Source organism: Abramis brama (assembly GCF_963993115.1).
Source record: "Abramis brama genome assembly, chromosome: 19".
Classification (NCBI taxonomy): domain Eukaryota; kingdom Metazoa; phylum Chordata; class Actinopteri; order Cypriniformes; family Leuciscidae; genus Abramis; species Abramis brama.
In genome coordinates this window covers 6,999,818-7,021,491 of record NC_139981.1, presented here as the reverse complement: position 1 = coordinate 7,021,491, position 21,674 = coordinate 6,999,818, and the positions used below count along the sequence as shown (strand labels likewise).

The window sequence follows — 21,674 nt, the reverse complement described above, 5'->3', positions numbered from 1 at the left end:
CTATTCCCAACACAGCATTGATTTTTTAGTAAACACTGCCATCAACATATGTTGATTATAAACTTCTCTATACTGAGGGAAATGACGGCTCACAGATATCTGTCCGCTCTCTGATTCCCTCATGAAAAATATAGAGCGGCAGATTTGTTACTTCATTGGGCTAATTGAGGGTGACAGGCAAAGAGCAAGGAAGAGGGAGGGTGATAAAGCAGCACACAGAAGCTGCCAAAGGCCACACTGGCAGGACAAGCTCACCCCAGGTGCTCATGGGGGTTTCATAGGATGACTAGTGTTTGCATGAGCAGTAATGCTGCTAAGGCCAGCAGGGCATGGGAAGACGGGAGACCGGAGAGAAAGAAAGGCCAATGATCACTCAGACTTTACGAGCTTTGGCGAGGCCACTGCTTGGGGCCGAAACCCACGGCAATGTGACATAAACAAGGCTAAACATTTGCTTTCATTAACTGAGCGTGCATTTGGAATGGCATGCATCCGGTTACTAAAGAAATCAGACTGTTTCGATGAACACTTATGGGGATATTAAAGGGGTAGTGTAGTCAAAAAAGAAAATTCTGAAAATGTTTTCTATGGAACTTTTTTTTTTTCAGTGGAACACAAAAGGTGAGTTTTTGTAGAATCACCATGCAGATATTTTCCATAAAATGACAATTCATAGTGACAATGAGCTCAGGTTTGGAACAACTTGAAGGTAAGTAATGACAGAATTTTCATTTTTGTCTGAACTATCCCTTTAAGACATAAAACTGAGAATCGTGAAGCATTAGAAGTATTTTCACTCTTAGAATAAAAGTTAATATAGAACCTTAAAGGGTTCTGTCAGGCAATTCATATATAGAAACTTTTAGGGCAATGGTTCTTAACCGGCCCAGGGGTCTCAGCAAACTTCAAATTATGTGTACTTCACCGCTGGTAAAATGGGCTTTCAATAAAACTCGGCTGCCTATTCAGTAAAAAGCCGGGGGAACATTTAAATCAGTGCTACCTGACTAGAGAAAAATATCTGTTGTCTTCCCATTTGCCAAATAGGTAGGAAAACTTCAACACCCATAATGCACTGGGCATGTTGCTGCCTAATGCCTCTCCCACCATTCTGCTTTGGATACGCTTACCAGAGTCCCATTTAGTAGGAAATACTTCTTAGCAAACTTTTAGGCATAATGATGTCAACTTTTTGATGTTGACGTATTGTTCCCGGGTGCATGAATTCAAAGAGTAAACGTTTAGCGGAAGTATCGTTGTTACTTTTGGTTTCCAGTGAAGGATCCATTGCGTTGTAGGCAGTGGCTCTGTGAAAAACCTCTGTGTTTTTAGTCAACATTGCAAACTGGATGACCATGAACAAAGGCCAAGCGGAGGGGGAAAATGAAAGAAACTGACGTTTTCACGAACGCAAAGTTGGCAAAACGTCATTCGGCAGACTTTTGCTGACAAATAAACTTTTCTGAATTTACACATTGTTCATACTACCGACCGGTGAAAATCGTCAAAGTTACACCTAGAAGTAGCCTACCACATTTCAGCTTAGTTAGGAGGGTCTTCGAATATTGTCTAATGGAAGTCAAAAAGGTTGAGAACCACTGATCATTTTATGGATTTTGTCTTAAAATTAAAAATAGATTAAATCTAAATTAATTAATTAAGAATTAAACATCTTGTAAACATAATTTATCGGTACAAAAATAACTAATTAAACATGATGCAATATGTTTCATGTTTCATACGTATAATGCAATAATTTAAGACATTTTTCTTTACATTGAACCTTTTTTGTCAAAGCGTTGAGTCAAGAACCTTACGGTTTTATATAGAGCCCCATTTTTTTAAAGTGTTACAGGCTTTTGTCGACATACTGCTGCGAGACATATTACACGGCTCTGTGGAATACTTGATTCTGATTGGTCAATCGCGCTATCCAGCGGTATGTTATTCCCAGATAACAACCGCTGAAAACAGATAACACAGGCTCATCCGGGTTAAGTCAGCAGTGCTAAACGCTTGCTAGGAGCGTTTTTTCTTCGTGGAAGTTTTGCATTTGGTGAGCTAATAAAATATTAAAACTCAGTCAAATCAATATTTTGTGTACAGTTATTTAATTATGCCATCCAGAATCGCTCGCTCTTGTTTCATACAAACGCAGCTGCTGCCATATTGTTTTTTACACTGTTGGATTATAAAATACTAACAGGTATGATTTTAAAACAGTTTAATCTGAAATCAATATCTCTTATCTCCATAATTATTTATATGGCAAAATGCTGTGTAATAAGTGGTATGACTGTATATAGCGTAGGCCTCTCTCTTAAATGTCCGTCTAGTTTGAACTTGCTGCGCTACCAAACTTCTCTCTCCGCGGAAGCTTTGCGTTTAAAGACCTAATAAAATATTTCAACTCAGATCAATATTTCGTCTCTAATGATTTACTTATGTGTCAAGTAGCCGTGTAATAAGCGGGATAATGTACAGCCCTTCAGGCTGATGAGTTTATTCTGAGAGAAAAACCAGCAGGATGTACATCTTATGTATACGCAATTTTGTTATAAATAAATATATAATTGTTGTATCCATATTTAAACCATATTTTTAAACTCTGTAATAATTTAATGTACCAGACAGTAAAAGGCTCTTTAAGGCCTTTAAAGAGGGTACCTTATTAGAGAGGTAATGAACAAGCATCTCTGAGCATTCATTGCTGTCTCTCCCTCTTTCTTTTTCTATTTTTCATTTTGTCACACTTGCACTCACAGTCTCACACTTTCTTTTTCACAGTCCCAGGCGCCATTGCAGGTCTGCATCCATCCTGGACCCATTGTCTAATTAACGAGACAGCCAAAATGGTCCCTGGCCAGAAGGAAAATAAACACATATAGACCAGACAATAAATATCATCAAATATATGAAAAATATATGAAGTCGTGTCTGAAAGTTTACAAAGTTTTAAAACCCTTGATGTTTGAAGGCTGTCATACAATGAAAATCCTACAATGAAAGTCAAGGTCCAATTTTGTTCATTACAGGGTTCGTACACTTTTTCCAAGGTCAAATTCAAGCACTTTTCAAGCACTTTCCAGGTCCATTTTAAAGCTTTTTCCAGCACCTTACACTACCGTAAATTACATACCAATACATAGTTAAAATTATTATTTAGTGTTTTTATCACATCAAAAGAGATAAACAGCCAAATGTTTCATAATAGCAGAGGGCTGCACAATATAGAAGAAAAATTAGATATGCGATAACTCATTAAATAATGCAATATTCAATATGCAATACAATAATGCTTAAAGTGTGTCTGTCAAATTAACTTAAATTATCTTTAAAATATCTTTAAAATTATATAACCTACACATACATGTTTCACATTCTTTTTGTGATAAGAAAATATCCCTACAATTTCAAGACAGTGAACATCAGTGTTTTACTGTAGCATAAGAAGTGTTATTTTAACATCACTGGGGTTTAGGGGGTTCAGGTTATCCTACATTAGGTTTATTTAACAACAGAAACTAATTAATCAAATAAATGTAAAAATAAACACTGCTTAGTTATAAATATACTGATTCTTATTAAAGCTACAAAAGTCAGCCAAAACCAGAGAGTGATTTTTTGTATTTTGTTCATGATCCCAGTTATTGCAAGCCGTTGCGATATGCAAGCATATTGTAATATATACAGTTGCAATATTTTGATATATTGTGCAGCCCTAATATTTAAGCCAATCACAAGTTTTATTCTTCAACATGTATCACTAAGTATATAGCCTAAAGCATATGATTAATATACTTTTCATTATATTAATGTCCAAACATTGCTTACCAGATAATGTGATTTATAGTCTGTAAAACTGAAATAATTTCAAATATGAAGACTTAGGATTTGAACAGAAATATTTGACAGGCCTTCCCGTTTTGGGACACATTCTTGATATAGACAAGGTTTGAACAATATCTGAGTGCACAGGCACCTGCCTGATAAATGTATTTCATTGCCAAGACATAACGTTAGCTAATACATTTACTGTAATAGAGCAGTGTAAATATTGCATAGGGCCATCCTGAACCTTACAGTAACAGTATACTACTTATGACACTGACTGATTTCAGTTCAGCAATCAACGACTGTTGTTATGCACTGGGCTAACGTTTGCAGGTTGCACGTTACACTTCTGTAATTTTGGCAATGTTCACTGCATATGCAAACTGCAAATGAATGTGACATAACGGACATGTAATACTTACATTACATTATCGGACCAAGTACTCTGTCACTAACGGCCCTTTCAGATAGGACGCGGACCGCGCTGCGCTATGAAATGAAACCGATATATTTCAATGGCTTGCGCCGCGCGACTCGGACCAAAACGGAGTTCAGCGAGCTCGCGCGCACACCGCGGTCAAAGTTTAAAATAGTTCAACTGTTGCCGCTGCGTGGCCAATAAAAACGGTGCATCCAAACAACCGCGGAAATCAAAATGAAAACTCCGCCTACTTTTGCTCTGGCCAGCGTAACGCAAATCAATCTGTATCTGATTCTGAAGGGCTACATTTTTTTCTCCGTTTAATAAAGAACTATTTCGTCAGAAAGATATTTCTTGTGAAAGAAATACAGTTACAAATTCAAGCATTTTCAAGCATTTAATCCAAAATTCAAGCACTTTTCAAACCTTGAAAACACATCATCAAAATTCAAGCACTTTCAAGGATTTCAAGCACCCGTACGAACCCTGTCATTAAAATGTCTTCTTTTATGTTCCACAGAAGACAGAAAATCATATTGGTTTGGAACAACATGATGGTGAGTAAATGATGACAGAACTTACATTTTTGAGTGAACTACACCTTTAGGAGCTATACAAGACAGAAAAACAGACTCGGAAAGTGATATAAGAGACATGAAAGTAGTGCCGGTATTTTGCCATTGTGACCCTTACATAAAACAATAAGTATACTTCAAATATATTTTATTACGTAAATTTCTGTAAAGTTGAAGTATACTTTAGTAAGTATACTAATATCAACGTTGTAGTATACTTATACAATAAGTGTACTATTTCAATATTTATTGGTAATAAATTGTCCCACTTTTTAGTTTATACTTTTAAGTGTACTTTAAATGTGACAGTGTAGATTTTGAGTACTAGTTTACTTAGATGTAAGCTAGTTTACATCCAAGTCTTTCTTTTCTATTGCAACTATACTACAAGTGAACCTATACTGTAAGCATACTGATAGTTAACTAGCTATATACTTCTTGCTCACGTTTTAGTTTATCAAAGTACACTTTGATTTAGTCTTAGTAAACTACCAGTTTAATTAAACAAAGTATACTTGCAAGTTTTTTCAAGGAACCTAATACAAGTTATAGTTTAATTATAGGTGTAGGCTACTATAGCCTATATATATATATTTTTTTTTCTCTACTACAGTAACACTACAATAACCTGACAAGAGATATAACCAGTTTAGATGGAAAGGATCACAAGCTGACTAGCTGAAGACGTTACTGTAGCTATACCCATTAATAGATGGTGCTTCCTTAAAAATAAATTCCAGCACAGCGCTACGACAACCATAATGACCCTTCACAATAGATAATGCTTTACAATAATCTCTGTTAGAGACCTACATATGGCAATTTATCTGCTCAATAAAATTCCTTACTCACCTGTTGAGCAATAAAAACAGCATCTCCGCGTCGCTATTTCACCTTTTTAAATCCCTCACTTCTAGCCATCTCTGAAAAGCCAAGCCAATGTTCTTTCTGGTTTTATTACAAGCTCTGTCACGTTCTCTTTTTGCCAACAGATTCTCCTCGGTTCACGTTTATTTTATACAGGTGATTCCCCGTAGGTTCGAGATTTAGCTGCTCCATGTCAACTGTTCTCACTTAATGTGACAACTAACCTATCCACATCCATACACGCGTCAAAGTAGCCGGAGCAACTTTTCTTTATTTACGGATATGACGAGACGTGCATTTACGCAATTTCCTCCAAAGACCATCCTGACAGATCTAAAATATAAACACTTATAATAGGCTTACCATAGTGAATCAGAGAAAAACAAACCATGTTTTGGAAGAAGGATTGATGATGTGTTGACTCATTTTAATTTTGTTAATTTTGAACAACAAAAAAAAAAAAGTTACATAGCTAATAAGTATTTTAAAAGCATAGTTGAAAAAACATTTTTTGTAGCAGTCCTACTGAAATATTCATAGAAATATTCTATGATACTTGAGGTATCATAGAGAACAGTGGAATTCAGCAAATTAGGACAAAACAGATTGAAGGACTGCACAGAGTGTGATGGGTGTGACTTGAAAGCTCTAAAAGCAATTATAATTTTTGGAAAAAAACATAACCCAGGTTTATGCAATGTAGGCTTGACTAACAAACTCCACAGCAGCTGTTCACACTGCTCTCACTCTCTCTCTTTCCCTCGCTTTATTTTACCCTTTATTGTCCCTTCTCCCATGTCATATTCTTAAATATACTGCATTTCTTTTTCCAGAAGAATGAGGCTTACCCAAATTAGCCACTCTGGTGCACGGCTGGGCAGCATGGGATGGGTGTGCGGCTATTTAAATAATGTCAGGGCCTGCAGTGGGAAGGAGGGAGCAGACAAGCAGACTAATAACTAGATTTCAGCAACATGGCACTCTCACTCTGTCTTTCTCTCTCTCTCTGAAGAAGAAAATTATTTCTTGGACTAAAAATACCCATATCCCTGCCAAAAATACTTTCATCTCCAAGCACCAAAGACGTTCTAATTCATTAAGAGCTCCCCCACTGAATGAACCTCAAGCGAAAAAAGAGAACAAATAAATTAAGGATTGAGCATTAATTAGGAAAAGGAATAGCCTCGCTGACGTTAACACAAAGCATGTCACATGTTTTCACCATATTATTTGGGAGGGGGCGTCTATATTGCACATTGGTTTAGTCCTGTTTTGCCCGGGGCGCCGCTCTTACAGATCATGTTTCATCCAAATGCCTGAGGAGCCTTTTACCAATGGTGTTGCAAAAATGTCATCACACTGTTTTGTCAGGGATAATATGGCCAATTAGTGTGAACACAGACCCAGGAAGACGAAAACAACACAATTCGCAGGTCATATTTTGGATGGGGTTCTTTCAGGAGTAGGCTACAATATTTTATAGAAGTGAGCAGTCCTCTATGGCATTTCTAGGCCTGGAGTGAAGCATTAATTCTTAATTGTTTACAGAGGAATTTGTTTATGTCTCTGCAAACACCACTGCAGTTGGCGGTGCATTACTGAATGAAAATGCAAATGGAAGCATAAATAACATAAATGACTGTTAAATGACTGTCAAATAGCCTCAATTAATTTAATTAAACCTTAGAAACCTTTTGATCTGTTTTCACATCTTAACGAGCACCATCTTCGTTGTATATTTTCACAACGCTGAGCATGAGTTTCTAGTCTTACTGGTCACTATAGTTAGCTGGTTATAGTTTGATCGTGCCACATATGATTTTCTGGGCCAGTGCAAGTCATAAAAACAGCTATGCTTTTTGAAAAACAAAAGGCTTTTTTATAAATAAAAAAAAGAAAGAGAGAGAGAGAAATAATGTATAGGATAATGATTAATATTCAGCCTTGAAGCTTTTGCATTGAGTCGAGCAGACCTACAGTCTGTTTTCAGCGGTAAAGAACATAAAGCCTGAGATACATTTATTTTATTTTTTAAACAAAGCAAGCACTACAGAAGGGTGTAAATTATTAAAGGGAAAGTCTGAATTTGAACCCCCCACTGAAAACAGTGTTGACTTAAAGTTTTTGGATGTTATTCTCTCTCTTGAACAAGAGCTTAGATATTTTCCGACAAAATTAAACGGGAGGGCAGGGGTGTTATACATGCAGAGCACCATTGTGAAATAATTCTAATTGGACTATTTTTAACCTGCCGTTTCCAGCATATACAGCTTCCTGAATATTTGTTTGGTGTTTATGTTAACGAAGGCCCGAGATTAACATCGGCTATCAGCGCTTATCACCGTCATCAGTGCCATGTTGTGACACCCAGATATGCAAGGGCATTCTCATCAAGAGCACAAGCACACACAGCCATATTAATGACAGAGCTGTTTTTCTAAACCAGTATAAAGAAGAATATTGCATTTGACCATTTATATCAAGCCAACCATCTACTAATCTTTGGCCACTGAGGCAGACTATATGAGATGCATTTTGCTTCAGTGAACATGCAGAAAAAACAACTATGCACTAAAGAATATTTCTTGGTATACTAATTGTAGTCCAAAGCTAAATATATTTTATTGTAGACTTTTTTTATTTTTACCTTTACCTTCCTCTGACTCTGTTGCTTATGCATACTGCATGATCCCTCACTACTAACAGTGCATAACAAACATTTATGATGCTGAAAATAATACATTCATTATACAGTATACATACACATTGTGTTTGTACCTACATATGTGTGTGTGTATATATATATATATATATATATATACATATATGTACATTTAGTAGAATTGACAATAATATATATATATATATTATTCATTATGGGACAAGACCATTTTAAGCCCCATTGTACCTTATATAACTTATATAAGATATTGGTATGTTACATAAGTGTGTTTGTGCTCTTTTTTTCTATCCTTGTGGGGACCAATTGTTCCTATGATTATAGTATTGGGGGGGACACTGTGGTTCTTACAATATAGAAGATAGCTGCACATAGATATTAATTAATAACTTATTTCACGTGTGAAACTGACAAAAGGTGTATGTAAGAGGTTAGGTTAGGGTGTAATAATTATATTTGGCTTAATATAAGACCTAATACCATCATCATGTGAGACAACATCATAGCCCAAATTGTCTGATCTAGGTCTCCACCTAGTGACCATTGAATGTTATAACGGTTAGTTATTTTGCATTCAACATCCTACATGCATTATAATCATTACTACTTAAACTGTTAATCATCATTCTCATTCAAATTTAGCTGTCCAAAATAGATGACGATCTGTAATTCTTCTCAATAATGAGTTTTAGCTTCATCGTGAGTCTATTGAGTCCCAGCGTGTCAGTTTACAGACACATGCCAGTAATTTGACCTCCCGCTGACTGCAGTGACACAGGAGGCAATCTAATGACAAACTAATGACAGTCAGTCTCCTGGCAACAGCGAACGCTGATGATTACACCTGCGGCTTCCATCTGCATAATCCCACCACATCTAGAAGAGAGATGCTGCGTTTATGGAAATATATTCTATTTATTGGTTAATTGTTTGCTTTTATAAATCATTAATGGAGGTGGAACGAGAACCTTATCGTGTGATACTTCTCAAGACACCCTGTGAGAGTTCAGATGCAGTGAGCAGGTGGCGGTGCAGAAGTATGAATCTGCCCTGTGAGAAGGGTCCAGAGGGAAGGTATGACTTTGAGAGCATGGTCGAGACAGACAGACGTGCGTTCTCCAAATTCAATCCTGGAGCCCAGACGGCAGATGAAAACTCTTCTCTGGTGCCACTGCGTGACTATCTGACTCTAATAGATCCGTGCTCCGGTCAACTGAGTGCAGGGGCACAGGTGCGCCTGGAAGCAAAGAGCAGAACACCATTCATCGAAACTGTTTACACCCCGTCTGATCTGTGGGTTCCGGCAGGAGCACGAGACAGGCCTCAGACTCCTCCAACCAGACCTTCGGCTCTGATATATGACAAGTCTGAGCACAAGAGGTGGAACTCCAGGATGAAACCAGAGGCAGCATTGAAGGCAAACCTTGGAGGTAACTGCAACCTTTTTTGTTACAGGCCTGCGTGTTTGGAATGACTGCAGCAGTGTGTAACAAAAATCAATTTAAGTTTCAGACTCTTACATATTTATTAACGTATTCTGTCTGCTTTGTCATCAGGTTGGACAAGTGCACAGAGTACTGAACACCCCTCTCAGGACAGCCATGAAATAAATGCGGTCAGTAATGCTCAATTATTCATCCCTGCTACTGTAATATTACTCTTGTATGCGGTTTGTTCGAAGCTTTGTCACTTTTACAGCACAGAACATTAACTATTCATGTGAAATGTGCCTTAAAGAAATAGTTCACCCAAAAATGAACATTCTGTTATCATTAACTCACCCTCATGGCTCCAAACCCGTATTACTTTTAACTCTCTGTCTCCCTTGGAACATAAAAAGAGAAATTTTGAAGAATTGTACTGGTCGCTCTTTTACATGCAGTTGTTACAATTAATGGGGACTAAGCTTTCAATCTTCAAATATGACATAAAAGCACCATCAAAAATTATATACAAGTCGTGTTACTATAGTCTGAGAATCTAAATCATAATTTACTTTAAACTAGCTTTAATTTCTGACCTCTCCTTGACCCTATTTACATCTGATGCGTTTTGGTCATTGGATCACAAGTAGACGAGGCAGACGTCCACTTTCAACCACTTCTGTCCAGATTTCTTCAATTGGAGTTTTTTTTCCAGATCTTTCGTTCTGATGGACAAAATAAGCTCGCGCAATTTAAATATGACCGGAGACGACGAAAAAACACTCGGAGAGCAACGACTTTCGTTTCTGGTCTGAAAGCGGTGAAATCAGGAATGGTGAGAGAACATTTTGCTTGGTACGTTTAATTTCATCTTTAAAGGTGCCTTATGCAACTTGGGGCCACCTATAGGCAATTAGTTGAATTACACTGGTAACGGTTACTAACGGAGTTTGATTGACAGCTTTGCTTCCCAGTAGGCGGAGACACTTTTTGCTTGCAGGCTGCAGGGTATTTTTCAATGAGCTCTTTGGTCAAATAAACCACCGATAATCATTCCTGTGCCATTCCGTATGTTTTCCGTCCTACCCCGAGCCAGTGTGTAATCCTAGTAGGCTAATGATTAGCGGCACCTGGGCTGAATTGGGTTTGTAATGAAACCTTACGGACTGACGGAGGAGCAGGAGTAAGTATCACACCACTAAAATGAAATATAGAATGAACGGAAAACAAACAAATCACGCTAACCTTTTCTCAAGACATTCATCATCATTTTCTTCTGTCAACGGTAGAATATCCTCAAACTTCTCCATAATCCCTTTAGTTTTGAAGAGTACATTATTTTGGGGGGCTAGATAGAAGTATGAATCACTAGGATTTGAAACTCGTTACTAACTAAGAATACTAACCTGTCCGAAGCCGAGCCACCTCCAATAGTTGAGCCTGGTGCAATGAACACCGACATTCGTTTGGATGGGGTAGAAGTAGATGGGCCCTTCTCATAACTACGGAAAACAGAATAAACATAAACAGCTCAACTAATCACGACGTCATCTGGATTATCCAGTACTGTACCAGGCATAGGGGATAAACAATATGCGTCTTTTGACCAACTTGCACAAGGCAAAATATAGCTAAAAATTCCGTGCAATTTATTACGTTTGGTCGACCAACCTGAACCCACAAAGCATATTTTTTACTTTCTCTTTTGCAGAGATCACAATGAATGTTTGCGAACTAACTAGCTAACCTGATAAATGAGGTATTACATTACTGTACCTGTCCAATAGAAACGTGGCCAACTCTGCATCGCTCTTCAATCCAAATGCAAACTTCATCTGCCGCCATCTGACAAACGGCAAACCCAGATTTACTCTGGTTTTACTCCGGGCTTTATCCGATGCTCTCTTTGCATTGCTATATTTTCTTTTCTTATTTTTTTTGGCAAGCTCCGTCGCTAGCAGGGCTTGCGTCCGCCATTACTTTAACAAAATATTGGGCGTGTTTGTAACTCTCAGTGTACCTGCCCTCAAAGCCTGTCATTGGCTATCACCTCACACACACCCTTACAAATGTACACGCCCCAAAACGTCCCGACTCCAATATATGCTGGCTACCAAGGCAGTGGGGGAAATGTCAGTTCTGACATATAAGGGTTATTATTGGATATTTTATTATGGAACAAGTTGCATAAGGCACCTTTAAAGCAAACTTGGGTCTCCGACAAAGTTTAAATCCCATCTGAATAATGCGCTTAGTTGTGGGGGAGGGGTTAGGATTAGGGGTGGGGTTAGGGTTGGGGTGGGGTGGGGTTAGGATTAGGGGTGGGGTTAGGATTAGGCAATCAGGTACTGACTTCAATGAGGGGGGTAATAATTTGGCAGGGGGTCGAAATTCGGCACAACACCTGTATTTTGTGGCTGTTCGAACACATTCGACCACATCAGCGTTAACCCAGTTGAAAGTGTTTTCATCTACCTCTGGAAGTGGTCAAAAGTGGACAATCTCAAAATGTTTTAGACCCCGTTTATGTCCACTTGTGATCCGGTCGACCAAAACGCATCTTAATACCAGGTGTATAGGCCTACAGGGACCTTGACGCATCCATGAGAGATGTAGCTATGTTCGATTCCTGAATGAATTAATCATTCATTTGGCTGATTGGTTGACTTCAATTTCGGTCTGTTTTTTTTTTTTTTTACACAAAGCACTTTATGGCTTCAGAAAATGTTGAATAAAGTGCATGCAAAGAGTTGTTTAAACTACTTTTATAACAGCATGCTTTTGCATCTTTTTTTAAACACAAGCCATGCTCCAGTCCCTATTAAATGTCATTACACACAATAGAGCAACAATTATTCTTAAAAAAATCCTTATTGTGTTCCATGGAAGAAAGAAAGAATTTTTAAACTTAATTTGTATGTTATATTTGCCCTATTATGACACACTTTTTGAAATTTGTGAAGAATTACGGGTTGGCGAATTGTTGGGATAATTCCGGTTCGCGTGGCTACGCGGAAGCGATAAAAATTCTGTATTATATATTTTAAGGCCAGACAAGTAGTTTGTTGAGGTTTGGTTTGTAGGGAAGGACTACACACCTGCGCACATATATTCAAACGCGCATACATAGACTGAACTCGTAATACACATGTGCACGCCATCAGCGTTCTCACAGGTTTGCGTTTTTTAAGTTTGTGCAGAAAGAACGAGTTTTCTGTTAAAACGGTGTTGTGTTAGCGGCCCCTAAGTTAATAACTAATGATCGTTGCGACGGAAGTGAATCAATCAAAACTAACTTTAGCTGGACAATAACTTTATTCTAGAGCTGCTGTAAAGCCAAAACAATCTCTGTTACTTTAATTTCCTATTATCACTGTAAAGCCGCTTTGGAACAATCTACATTGTTAAAAGCGCTATATAAATGAAGATGGCTTTTAGACCATAGGACATTTGCTAATAATATGCCACTGTCTTTTTACTATCCCTGATTCCCTTCCTAGGGTCCAGGACCATCTGTTCTTTTTGATAGCAGAGCAACGGCGGCTCGACAATACATCTACACTTCTGCAGCCCAAAGGTCTGAATATGTTTGCTCTAAAAGCTCCCTTAACAGCAGAATTACAACAATTTATCTTCCAAGACTCTCTACTTGACCATTTGGTGTTTTCTGTACAATTTGTCTGTTTACACGTTTGACAGGCACTTTTATCCAAAACTTACAGTGCACTCAAGGTATACATTTGTCAATTTTTCAAACTGGAAGTTGCAATGGTCTTTTCTTGAGACTTTTTTGTCCATCAGGGATTGATTGATGGTTGTGGTTTGCTATTGCCGTGATGTCATGTGATTGACAGGTTGTCCCGCTCTCTTGCCAGTAAACACGTCATCAGAGAAGAGAAATCATTGCAAGAGGGAGGGGAAGTTATTTTGATGAAAGATTACGGGACCACATAAATTAAAATAATAATGTTGTGTACTAATAAATCCTTTATAATAACTACCACAATATTTGATTTCATGGTGACTTCAAACACCCATGTAAAAAAAAAAAGGATATGGTAGATGCTAATATGCCAGCTGAGTGTTCATATGTCTTATGCATGTGACTGTGTGGATATGCTCTGTAATAGAGGTTATGAGAATGTAGACTGGGACTCAAAGTTACCTCCTCGCCACAAACCACCCACAACTACACTGGAAAAAATGGCTGACCCCATGAGTCAACGATTGGTGCTGAAGCGATACCACAGCAGACCTGAGCCGTGGCAGGTGAGTCTGCTGCACTGGAAGTGAGGTTATTCTGCTGAACATCTGAGACATTTCTTTGCTTTCAGGCTATTGGATCCCGTTGGAACAAACATCAGTTGCGTGCCACATTTAACACAAGGAAACCCATCAGCTTGTAAGTGATTTAAATACCCCTGTAATGCATTAGGCAGACACTTTTATCCAAAGCGAGTTACGCTGTATTCAAGGTACACTGTTATCAGTTCTTGCTTTTCCTGGGAATCGAACCCATGACCTTGGCATTTTTAATACCAAGCTCTACTGTTTGAGCTACAGCATTTTATCTGTAGGTTCTGAGTTTATACTGTATAGTGCACTGTGTATAATAAATTGAGTTGTTTCTGACAATTGTTTTCAATTAACAGCACCAGTCCATTTCCAAAATCAGGCCATGTACCTTTATATTGGTAAGCAGATGCAGAGATCTTTAGTAAAGTTATGATCATTTCTATACACAAATGTTTGTTATAAACTACTCAAAACAAATCAGTTGCATACCTGTCAGTGTATTGCTGTTTAGTTATTTTCCAGTACATTTATTAAGCCTTTGAGAGATATTTGTGATCTCTCTGTACTGTACAGCGGTACGGTAGGCTCTGAGAACATGGACAGTGTGGACGTCCCAGAAGAAGACTTCGTCCCTCTGACTGTTCTGCGGACCACAGTGCCTCCTCTCACCCCTGCCAGCTAGTATTAGTCTGATCTGTGTAGTTGTGTATACATCATAAGTTAACCATTCTACAGAGCTCTTTATAAGGAAGATGTTTTGTTTTCTCTGTAGCCGAACTACTATACCTGGTTACACTGGAAAAGCCAAGTTTGACAGACCACAGACTTCAGCTGACAGTCTGCCTTCTTTACCGTACACTCCACAAACAGCAGGGTAAGTCATCACAACATTTCAGATTAAGATAGTTTGCTTTGTCTGCGATGGACTGGCCATCTGTCCAGGATGTTTCCCTGACTATGACCCAAGACTTTGGGATCAACAACATCATCCCGCAACCCGAAATAGGACAAGCGGTTTGGAAAATGAATAAATTGACATTTTGCTTTGTGACGTTATTGTCTTGACAAATAATCACTTATGGTCTTTCTTATAGTCATTCTTGGTCTTTCTATCCTTCTTCATTTATAAAACTCTTAATCAAAATCTCATTAAACATAATGCAACAAATCTCATTCCCATTAATATAATGTCAAAAAAATGGCTAAATAATAAAAAAGTTGTTTTAGTGCATTTATCTAACAGACAAGAGTTACTTTGCATCAGCATTATTATAATAAACTGAACGCAAAACTGCAATAAAACTATTTTAAAAAAAAACATTTTTGATGCAATAAAATAAACATTAACTGAAATAAAATACAAATTTAAGGCAGTATTTCTTATTTTCATTTATTTTAACTTCACTGTAAAAAATATATATAATCAGGTTATGACAACGTGTTTTTACATTGTTTTAACTCATCAAAATAAGTTAAGCAATTTTCAACTTTTTTTTTGACAAGTTATACAAGATTCAACTAATTTTTAAGTCAGTTTAATTTAAGTTTAAATGAAATTACGTAAACATCCAAGTTGATTGTACTTAAACATTTAAGGCAGCAACTATTTTTACAGTGTTGGTACTGAAATAACCTAAAACTGAAATAAAAATGATAACAGTGACAAAAACAAACTAAAATTAAAATGTGAAAATAAAAATATAAAAATAATAATAAAACTAATAATAGTATCTAAATGTCACTAAAATAACACTGCTCTGTATTAGAACCTAATGACAATCACCATTGACAATAATGGGAATTACAAAAAAAGTCCATATAATGCATGTGATATAGTAACTGCAGAATTTGCAAAGAAATTATTGGCAAACTGACAAAAATCTTAAAGGTCCTAAAAGTAGTATGCCTAATCAATTTCTTTATGCAAAAAAAAAAAAAAAAAAAAGTCATTTTGAGACCCATCATTTTCATGACATTCAACCTTTAAGACCTTTACACAGAGAAATGCAATACAGACCTTTTTATTATTATTATAGCCAACATAACACCTCACTGTACCACTTTTATCTCAGTAGGTGGCAGCAGTGCTTTGTATTCAGAGCGTTCTTTTGTAAATCAACTTTTATGGTCAAAACAAACACACTCAAATTCCCTGAAATTAGTTAATGATTTATAATTTTATAAATCAATACAAATATAAAGAATTGAATACTCTAATATAAATCTTGCATAATTATCTGGTCAGAATACTAAGTAAATGTATTTACATTTGCTTAAAATGTAATAGTGGTAAAGTTATGATCTAATGTGTGAATGCTAATAAAATCAAGCCTAGTCTGTGTCATTGCACATTCTAATAGTGCGGTAGTAAACATGCCCTGTAACAGTAAGCACATCACAGGATCACTCTGAAGAGGCGTTTCCCACAAACCATTGCAGTCATTTATCTTCTGATCTCTGTCTTTGTTTCTGTTTCTGCCTTAGTGTGTGTCCTGTCAACTTATTTTTTCAATCTCCTGCATGTTCCCCTTCTGTTTGAGGCTGTGCTCTGTGTCTGCCCTAGTTTTATGCTCTTCAACGCTCTGCCGCATGTGGCTATACGGCTGGAGGTGTGTGAAGCATCATTTAGTAGACCCCAACATGACGTGTCAAGCTGAACAAAGTTCAGATCATCTTATAAAGCAGACAAGATAAGTAAAGAGACATGGAAGAATGTACTTTGTCATATACTAAAGTCATGAAGCACTGTTATTTTCTGTGGGTTTGTGAAGAGTCAAATCAGACAGACACTACCAGGAACACAACCAGCCCAGCAGCGCTCTTCCACCCTCTGTCTGCAACGTAAAATGTCCTCAGCTTTCAGAATGAGTAGGAATCAGGCATCAGCAGCTCGAGTAAAGAGGAAGAAGGAGGAGGAGGTGTTTGAGAGAAGCACTGGAGGAAAACCAAACTCCTCACCCAAGGACCGGGTGGTTTTTTTGAAAACGTGTTTCCTAGCAGGGCCTCAGAAGAGCTGGTTTACCGTCTTTTTGGAACAGACCTCTCCAGATGGCCCTATCCAAAGCTGAGCTGCTCTTGTTGCCGGTGGTAATCGTGGTTTTTACTCAACCCAGATCCATTTTCCTGGAGTCACCGGTGCTCTGAAATCTGTTTCCTTTGCCGATAAAACAGACCTCCCATCTCTTTTCCTTACAGCAGAAAGTCAGCACCTTTACAACTTCCTCTAACTCTCTCCTACTCCTTATTTGGAGATAATTCAAATGTCTCCAAACCGTTTTTATTCCTCTGCAGTTTTCATCGTAAGACAGGCTCTGACATAGTTTGCTTTCTGGAAAATCGGACACAAGCGAATAACTTCATGATACTCCCTTTTTCTAAGCATTAGTAAATTCAATTCAATTATAATAACTAATTATTATTATAGTCTTTTTTAACTACCCACTAATAATTTTTGATTAACTGAATATCTGAATATCCAGGTTCAATACAAGTTAAGCCTGTTCAGCAATATTTGTAGCATGTTGATTACCACAAAAAGTTAATTTGTTTCATTTTAACCTTTTAATTAAAAAAAGAAAATCAAGGTTGGTGAGGAACTTACAATGGAAATGATTTAAAAGCAGAAATGTTGGGCTTATAATTTTATAAAAGCACAAACATGAATTCTGTTCATTTCTGTATTATTGTTACAGCTGCATTTTCACTCTAAAACCAGCATGTTATGCATATTGTTTATGTCGTGAGGCTATGACTAAAATGGGGTATTTTAACATTTACAGATTAAAATTTCATCAAGATTATGCCACAAGTGCTGTTGATTGAACTTAACATGTATTGAACCCAGAATATTCCTTTAATGTGAACCTTTTCCGTTTCTAGAAGCCGTCCTGGTACCTGGAGCTCCCCACACTACGGACACAAGGCCCCTCTATCAGGAATGATCACCACTGTCCCACCGGGAAACCCTTACTTTCATCCCAAAGCCCCAGTACTTTCCGTGAAATAACTCTAAAAGTACTAAAGAGAAGAATAAATTATGAAGAAGTGTGGGAAATGAGAGCCTCCCTTTTCATGAAATCCAATCTGTGTTTGTGAATAGATCTATAATGATGCTATGTCAATGACTGATTCTCTGAGCTTTGAATAATGAGATGTTTTATTAGCATAATTTCCCTTGATTTAGATGAGTGCTTCTGAAAATGTGGAGGATGTGCCATTGTCTTAAACATTCGGTGTCGGTGTGGGTGTGTGTGGCTCACGTATTTGAATATATGTGTGTCCATGCGGATAAATGAGTGCATCATTTTCTCACAGATCCTCTTCTGCATTCTTTTATTGCCTTGGTACATTCAAAAAGCACTTACAAACTTAGCTTGTGGAAAGAGCTACTTTGTGGTTACGCAGCAATGGCAATGCAAATAAAACTTTGCCTGATCTGATCTTAAAAGAAAACAAAAGACATGCATTTCTGAAATGCTCTAGTTTTGCACCCCAAGAACTGTGGTTTGGAGAATAAAAGAAAGAATACCAGTGCAGCTTCACCTGCTAACAGGAAATAGGAACATGCTGGTTTCCTGTTTCCCCCTTTGTCGTCTTTGCACTTCTATGTTGAAAACAGTCCGCTCTGGAAGCAGCTCAGTTGAATCCACCAGTTGAAAAACATAGTAAGAATCAACATGTATTTATGGCTGAAAAGGTGCTAAAAACCAAACAAATGAATTTATAAAAGTCGGTACACAGGAGGAGAGGAAATTGTTAGATGTCATTGTAACTAATGCTTTGCACTATGTTGAACATCATATCTGTTTTTGGGCAGTGGGAAAACTTTCTCTGTTTTCAGTTAGTTTGACAGCTGAGCCATGGTGGGAATAAAACCCTCACTGCGGTATTTCCAGAGATGGAGATGTGGTTAACAGATAACTAACGTCCATCTTGGGGCCAATGAAAGGGATCGGACTTGTCTTTTGTTTCAGGGTCTGAAGCGCTTTCTCTAAGGTGACCTTCAGCCCATCGCTATGAGCCCGCTAGACAAAGTAAAGACCTTTCCAACATGCGACAGACTCAGCACGATAGATGCAAGTTGTTGAAACAGTCTCTTATGTTTCTGAGATGTTCCTAATTCTCTTTTGATATAGAGATCTACATCTTTAGGCACAAGTAATGTCTGAGAATTATAAAGGTGCTGTCACAAGAAAGTTCAGCCAAAAAAAAAAAAGGTCCATTGTCTATTGGCTAATGTCTGAGAAGTGAGAAGTGTTGCGATGTGTGAAGCACAGAGGCTCAAGCAGCATAACAACCTTTTCTGTTGGTCAGCACAGTTAATTTGTGTGACCAACTTGAACCTGTTGAGAAATCTTTTACCCTCTCGCAAAATACCAGATTGTGTGGATTCATATTGAAATAGCTGAATTTCACCCTCAAAACCCACTGAACAATGATAAATGTGACTGCACCTCAACTGTTCTAAACTGTAATTTATCAGATCCAGACAGGATGTTAATCAAAAGTCATTGATCAATTGCATATGAGCCCAGCATTTACACATTACTATTTTAATTTTAATAACTTTCATTATTTTTCATAATTTCATTACAACTAAAAGTGTTAACATGTCCAAATAATTTTTAAATTAATATGATTGACTTTGAATCATTAAATCTATAACTCTAGTGTCATTTTATTAATTATATACAGTGGGAAGATTTGTTGTCTAAGGTATTGTTTTAAGATTGATACAGAAGTAACGGTGGAAGAATAGATTCAGGAGGTTTATTTTCCCTTTCCTTTTATTTTTTGGAATAAGATGCACCATTTACATTTAGTCATTTAGCAAACACTTTAATCCAATGTGACTTATAAATGATGAGAGCAATAGAAGCGGTTTATTGAACAAACTTTATTAAGCTATAAATGCTATTAAAGGGATAGTTCACCCAAAAATGAAAATTCTCACCCTCAAGTTGTTCCAAACCTGTATGAATTTCTTTCTTCTGCTGAACACAAAATAAGATATTTTGAAGAATGTTTCTAACCAAACAGTTGATGGGACCCTATTGACTTCCATAGCACTTTGGTCAACTTGTGTATTTTTTTAAATGTGCTATAGAAATAAATACAGATTGATTGATAGTATTTTTTCCATAATATGGAAGTCAATGGGGTCAATCAACTGTTTGGTTACCCATATTCTTAAAAATATCTTCTATTGTGTTTAGTAGAAGAAAAAAATTAATACAGGTTTGGAACAACTTGAGGGTGAGTAAATGATGACAGAAATGTATTTTTTGTGTGAACTATCCCTTTAAAGGGTTAGTTCACCCAAAAATGAAAATTCTGTCAGTAATTACTCACCCTCATGTTGTTCCAACCGCGTAAGACCTTCGTTCATCTTCGGAACACAAATTAAGATATTTTTGATTAAATCTGAGAGCTGATCACTCCTCCATAGGTTTCTATGTGATTGAAACTTGCTGGCCCAGAAAAGTTATTAAAGATATCGTTAATACAGTCCAAGTGACTACAGTGCCTCAATCTTAAGTATATCAAGCGACGAGAATACTTTTTGTGCGCAAAAACAAACAAAAATAACGACTTTATTCCACTATTCATTTCCTTCTCTCTGGGCCTCGTAGTGTTTTTGCGCTGCGCGTCTGTGTTACACGTCATCACGCATCACACACATGACCAGCGTCGACTAATAGTGAGCCACTGTAGTCACTTGGACTATATTAACGATCTCTTTAATAACTTTTCTGGGCCAGCAAGTTTCAATCACATAGAAACCTATGGAGGAGTGATCAGCTCTCAGATTTAATAAAAAATATCTTAATTTGTGTTCCGAAGATGAACGAAGGTCTTACGCGGTTGGAACAACATGAGGGTGAGTAATTACTGACAGAATTTTCATTTTTGGGTGAACTAACCCTTTAATGTGATTACCAATCTCAACCAACATGTAATCCATAATTTTAACTACCTAAATAAGTCTAGGTTATAATTTATAATTTAGGTTTTGCATTGATAGTACATGTCAAGAGAGCATTACAATTTTTCAGTCTGGATAGAACAAGAGCTTGGACATGGAGTTGTGTAGCATGTTCCAAAAGGAAGGGCCTGATCTTCCTAATGTTGTATAAGGCAAATCTGCAGGACCGGGCAGTTTTAGCAATGTGGTCTGTGAAGTTTAACTGATCATCAGTCACAACTGCAAGGTTCCTGGCAGTCCTGGAAGGAGTTATGATTGATGAGCCTAGCTGAATGGAGAAGTTGCGATGAAGTGTTAGGCTGGCTGAAACCACAAGCAGTTCTGTCTTTGCAAGGTTGAGTTAAAGTGATGGTCCTTCATCCAGCAAGAAATGTCTGTCAGGTAGGCTGAGATGCGAGTAGCTACCGCCAGATCATCCGCCTGGAATGTGTCATCAGCCTAGCAGTGATAGGAAAAGCCATGTTTCTGAATGACAGATCCTAGTGATGGAGAAGAGAAGTGGTCCAAGCACTGAGCCCTGAGGCACCCCAGTAACTAGATGTTGCGACTTAAACACCTCACCCCACCAAAACACCCTGATTGTAGGACCTAC

At 37.4% G+C, this 21,674-nt stretch overlaps 1 protein-coding gene across 1 annotated transcript; it reads left to right on the top strand.

Annotated features, from left to right (window-relative positions):
- Positions 1–9,275: 9,275 nt before the first annotated feature.
- Positions 9,276–20,103, top strand: spmip7 (sperm microtubule inner protein 7; the record flags this gene model as incomplete). The annotated part of the gene is made up of 9 exons (XM_084093347.1): positions 9,276–9,807; positions 9,934–9,992; positions 13,302–13,378; positions 13,932–14,070; positions 14,136–14,203; positions 14,454–14,495; positions 14,671–14,778; positions 14,870–14,971; positions 17,977–20,103. The coding sequence occupies 9 exons, from the start codon at positions 9,276–9,278 to the stop codon at positions 18,101–18,103; spliced, it is 1,254 nt and encodes a 417-aa protein (XP_083949473.1). The 3' UTR covers positions 18,104–20,103.
- Between the last annotated feature and the right edge of the window lie 1,571 nt (positions 20,104–21,674).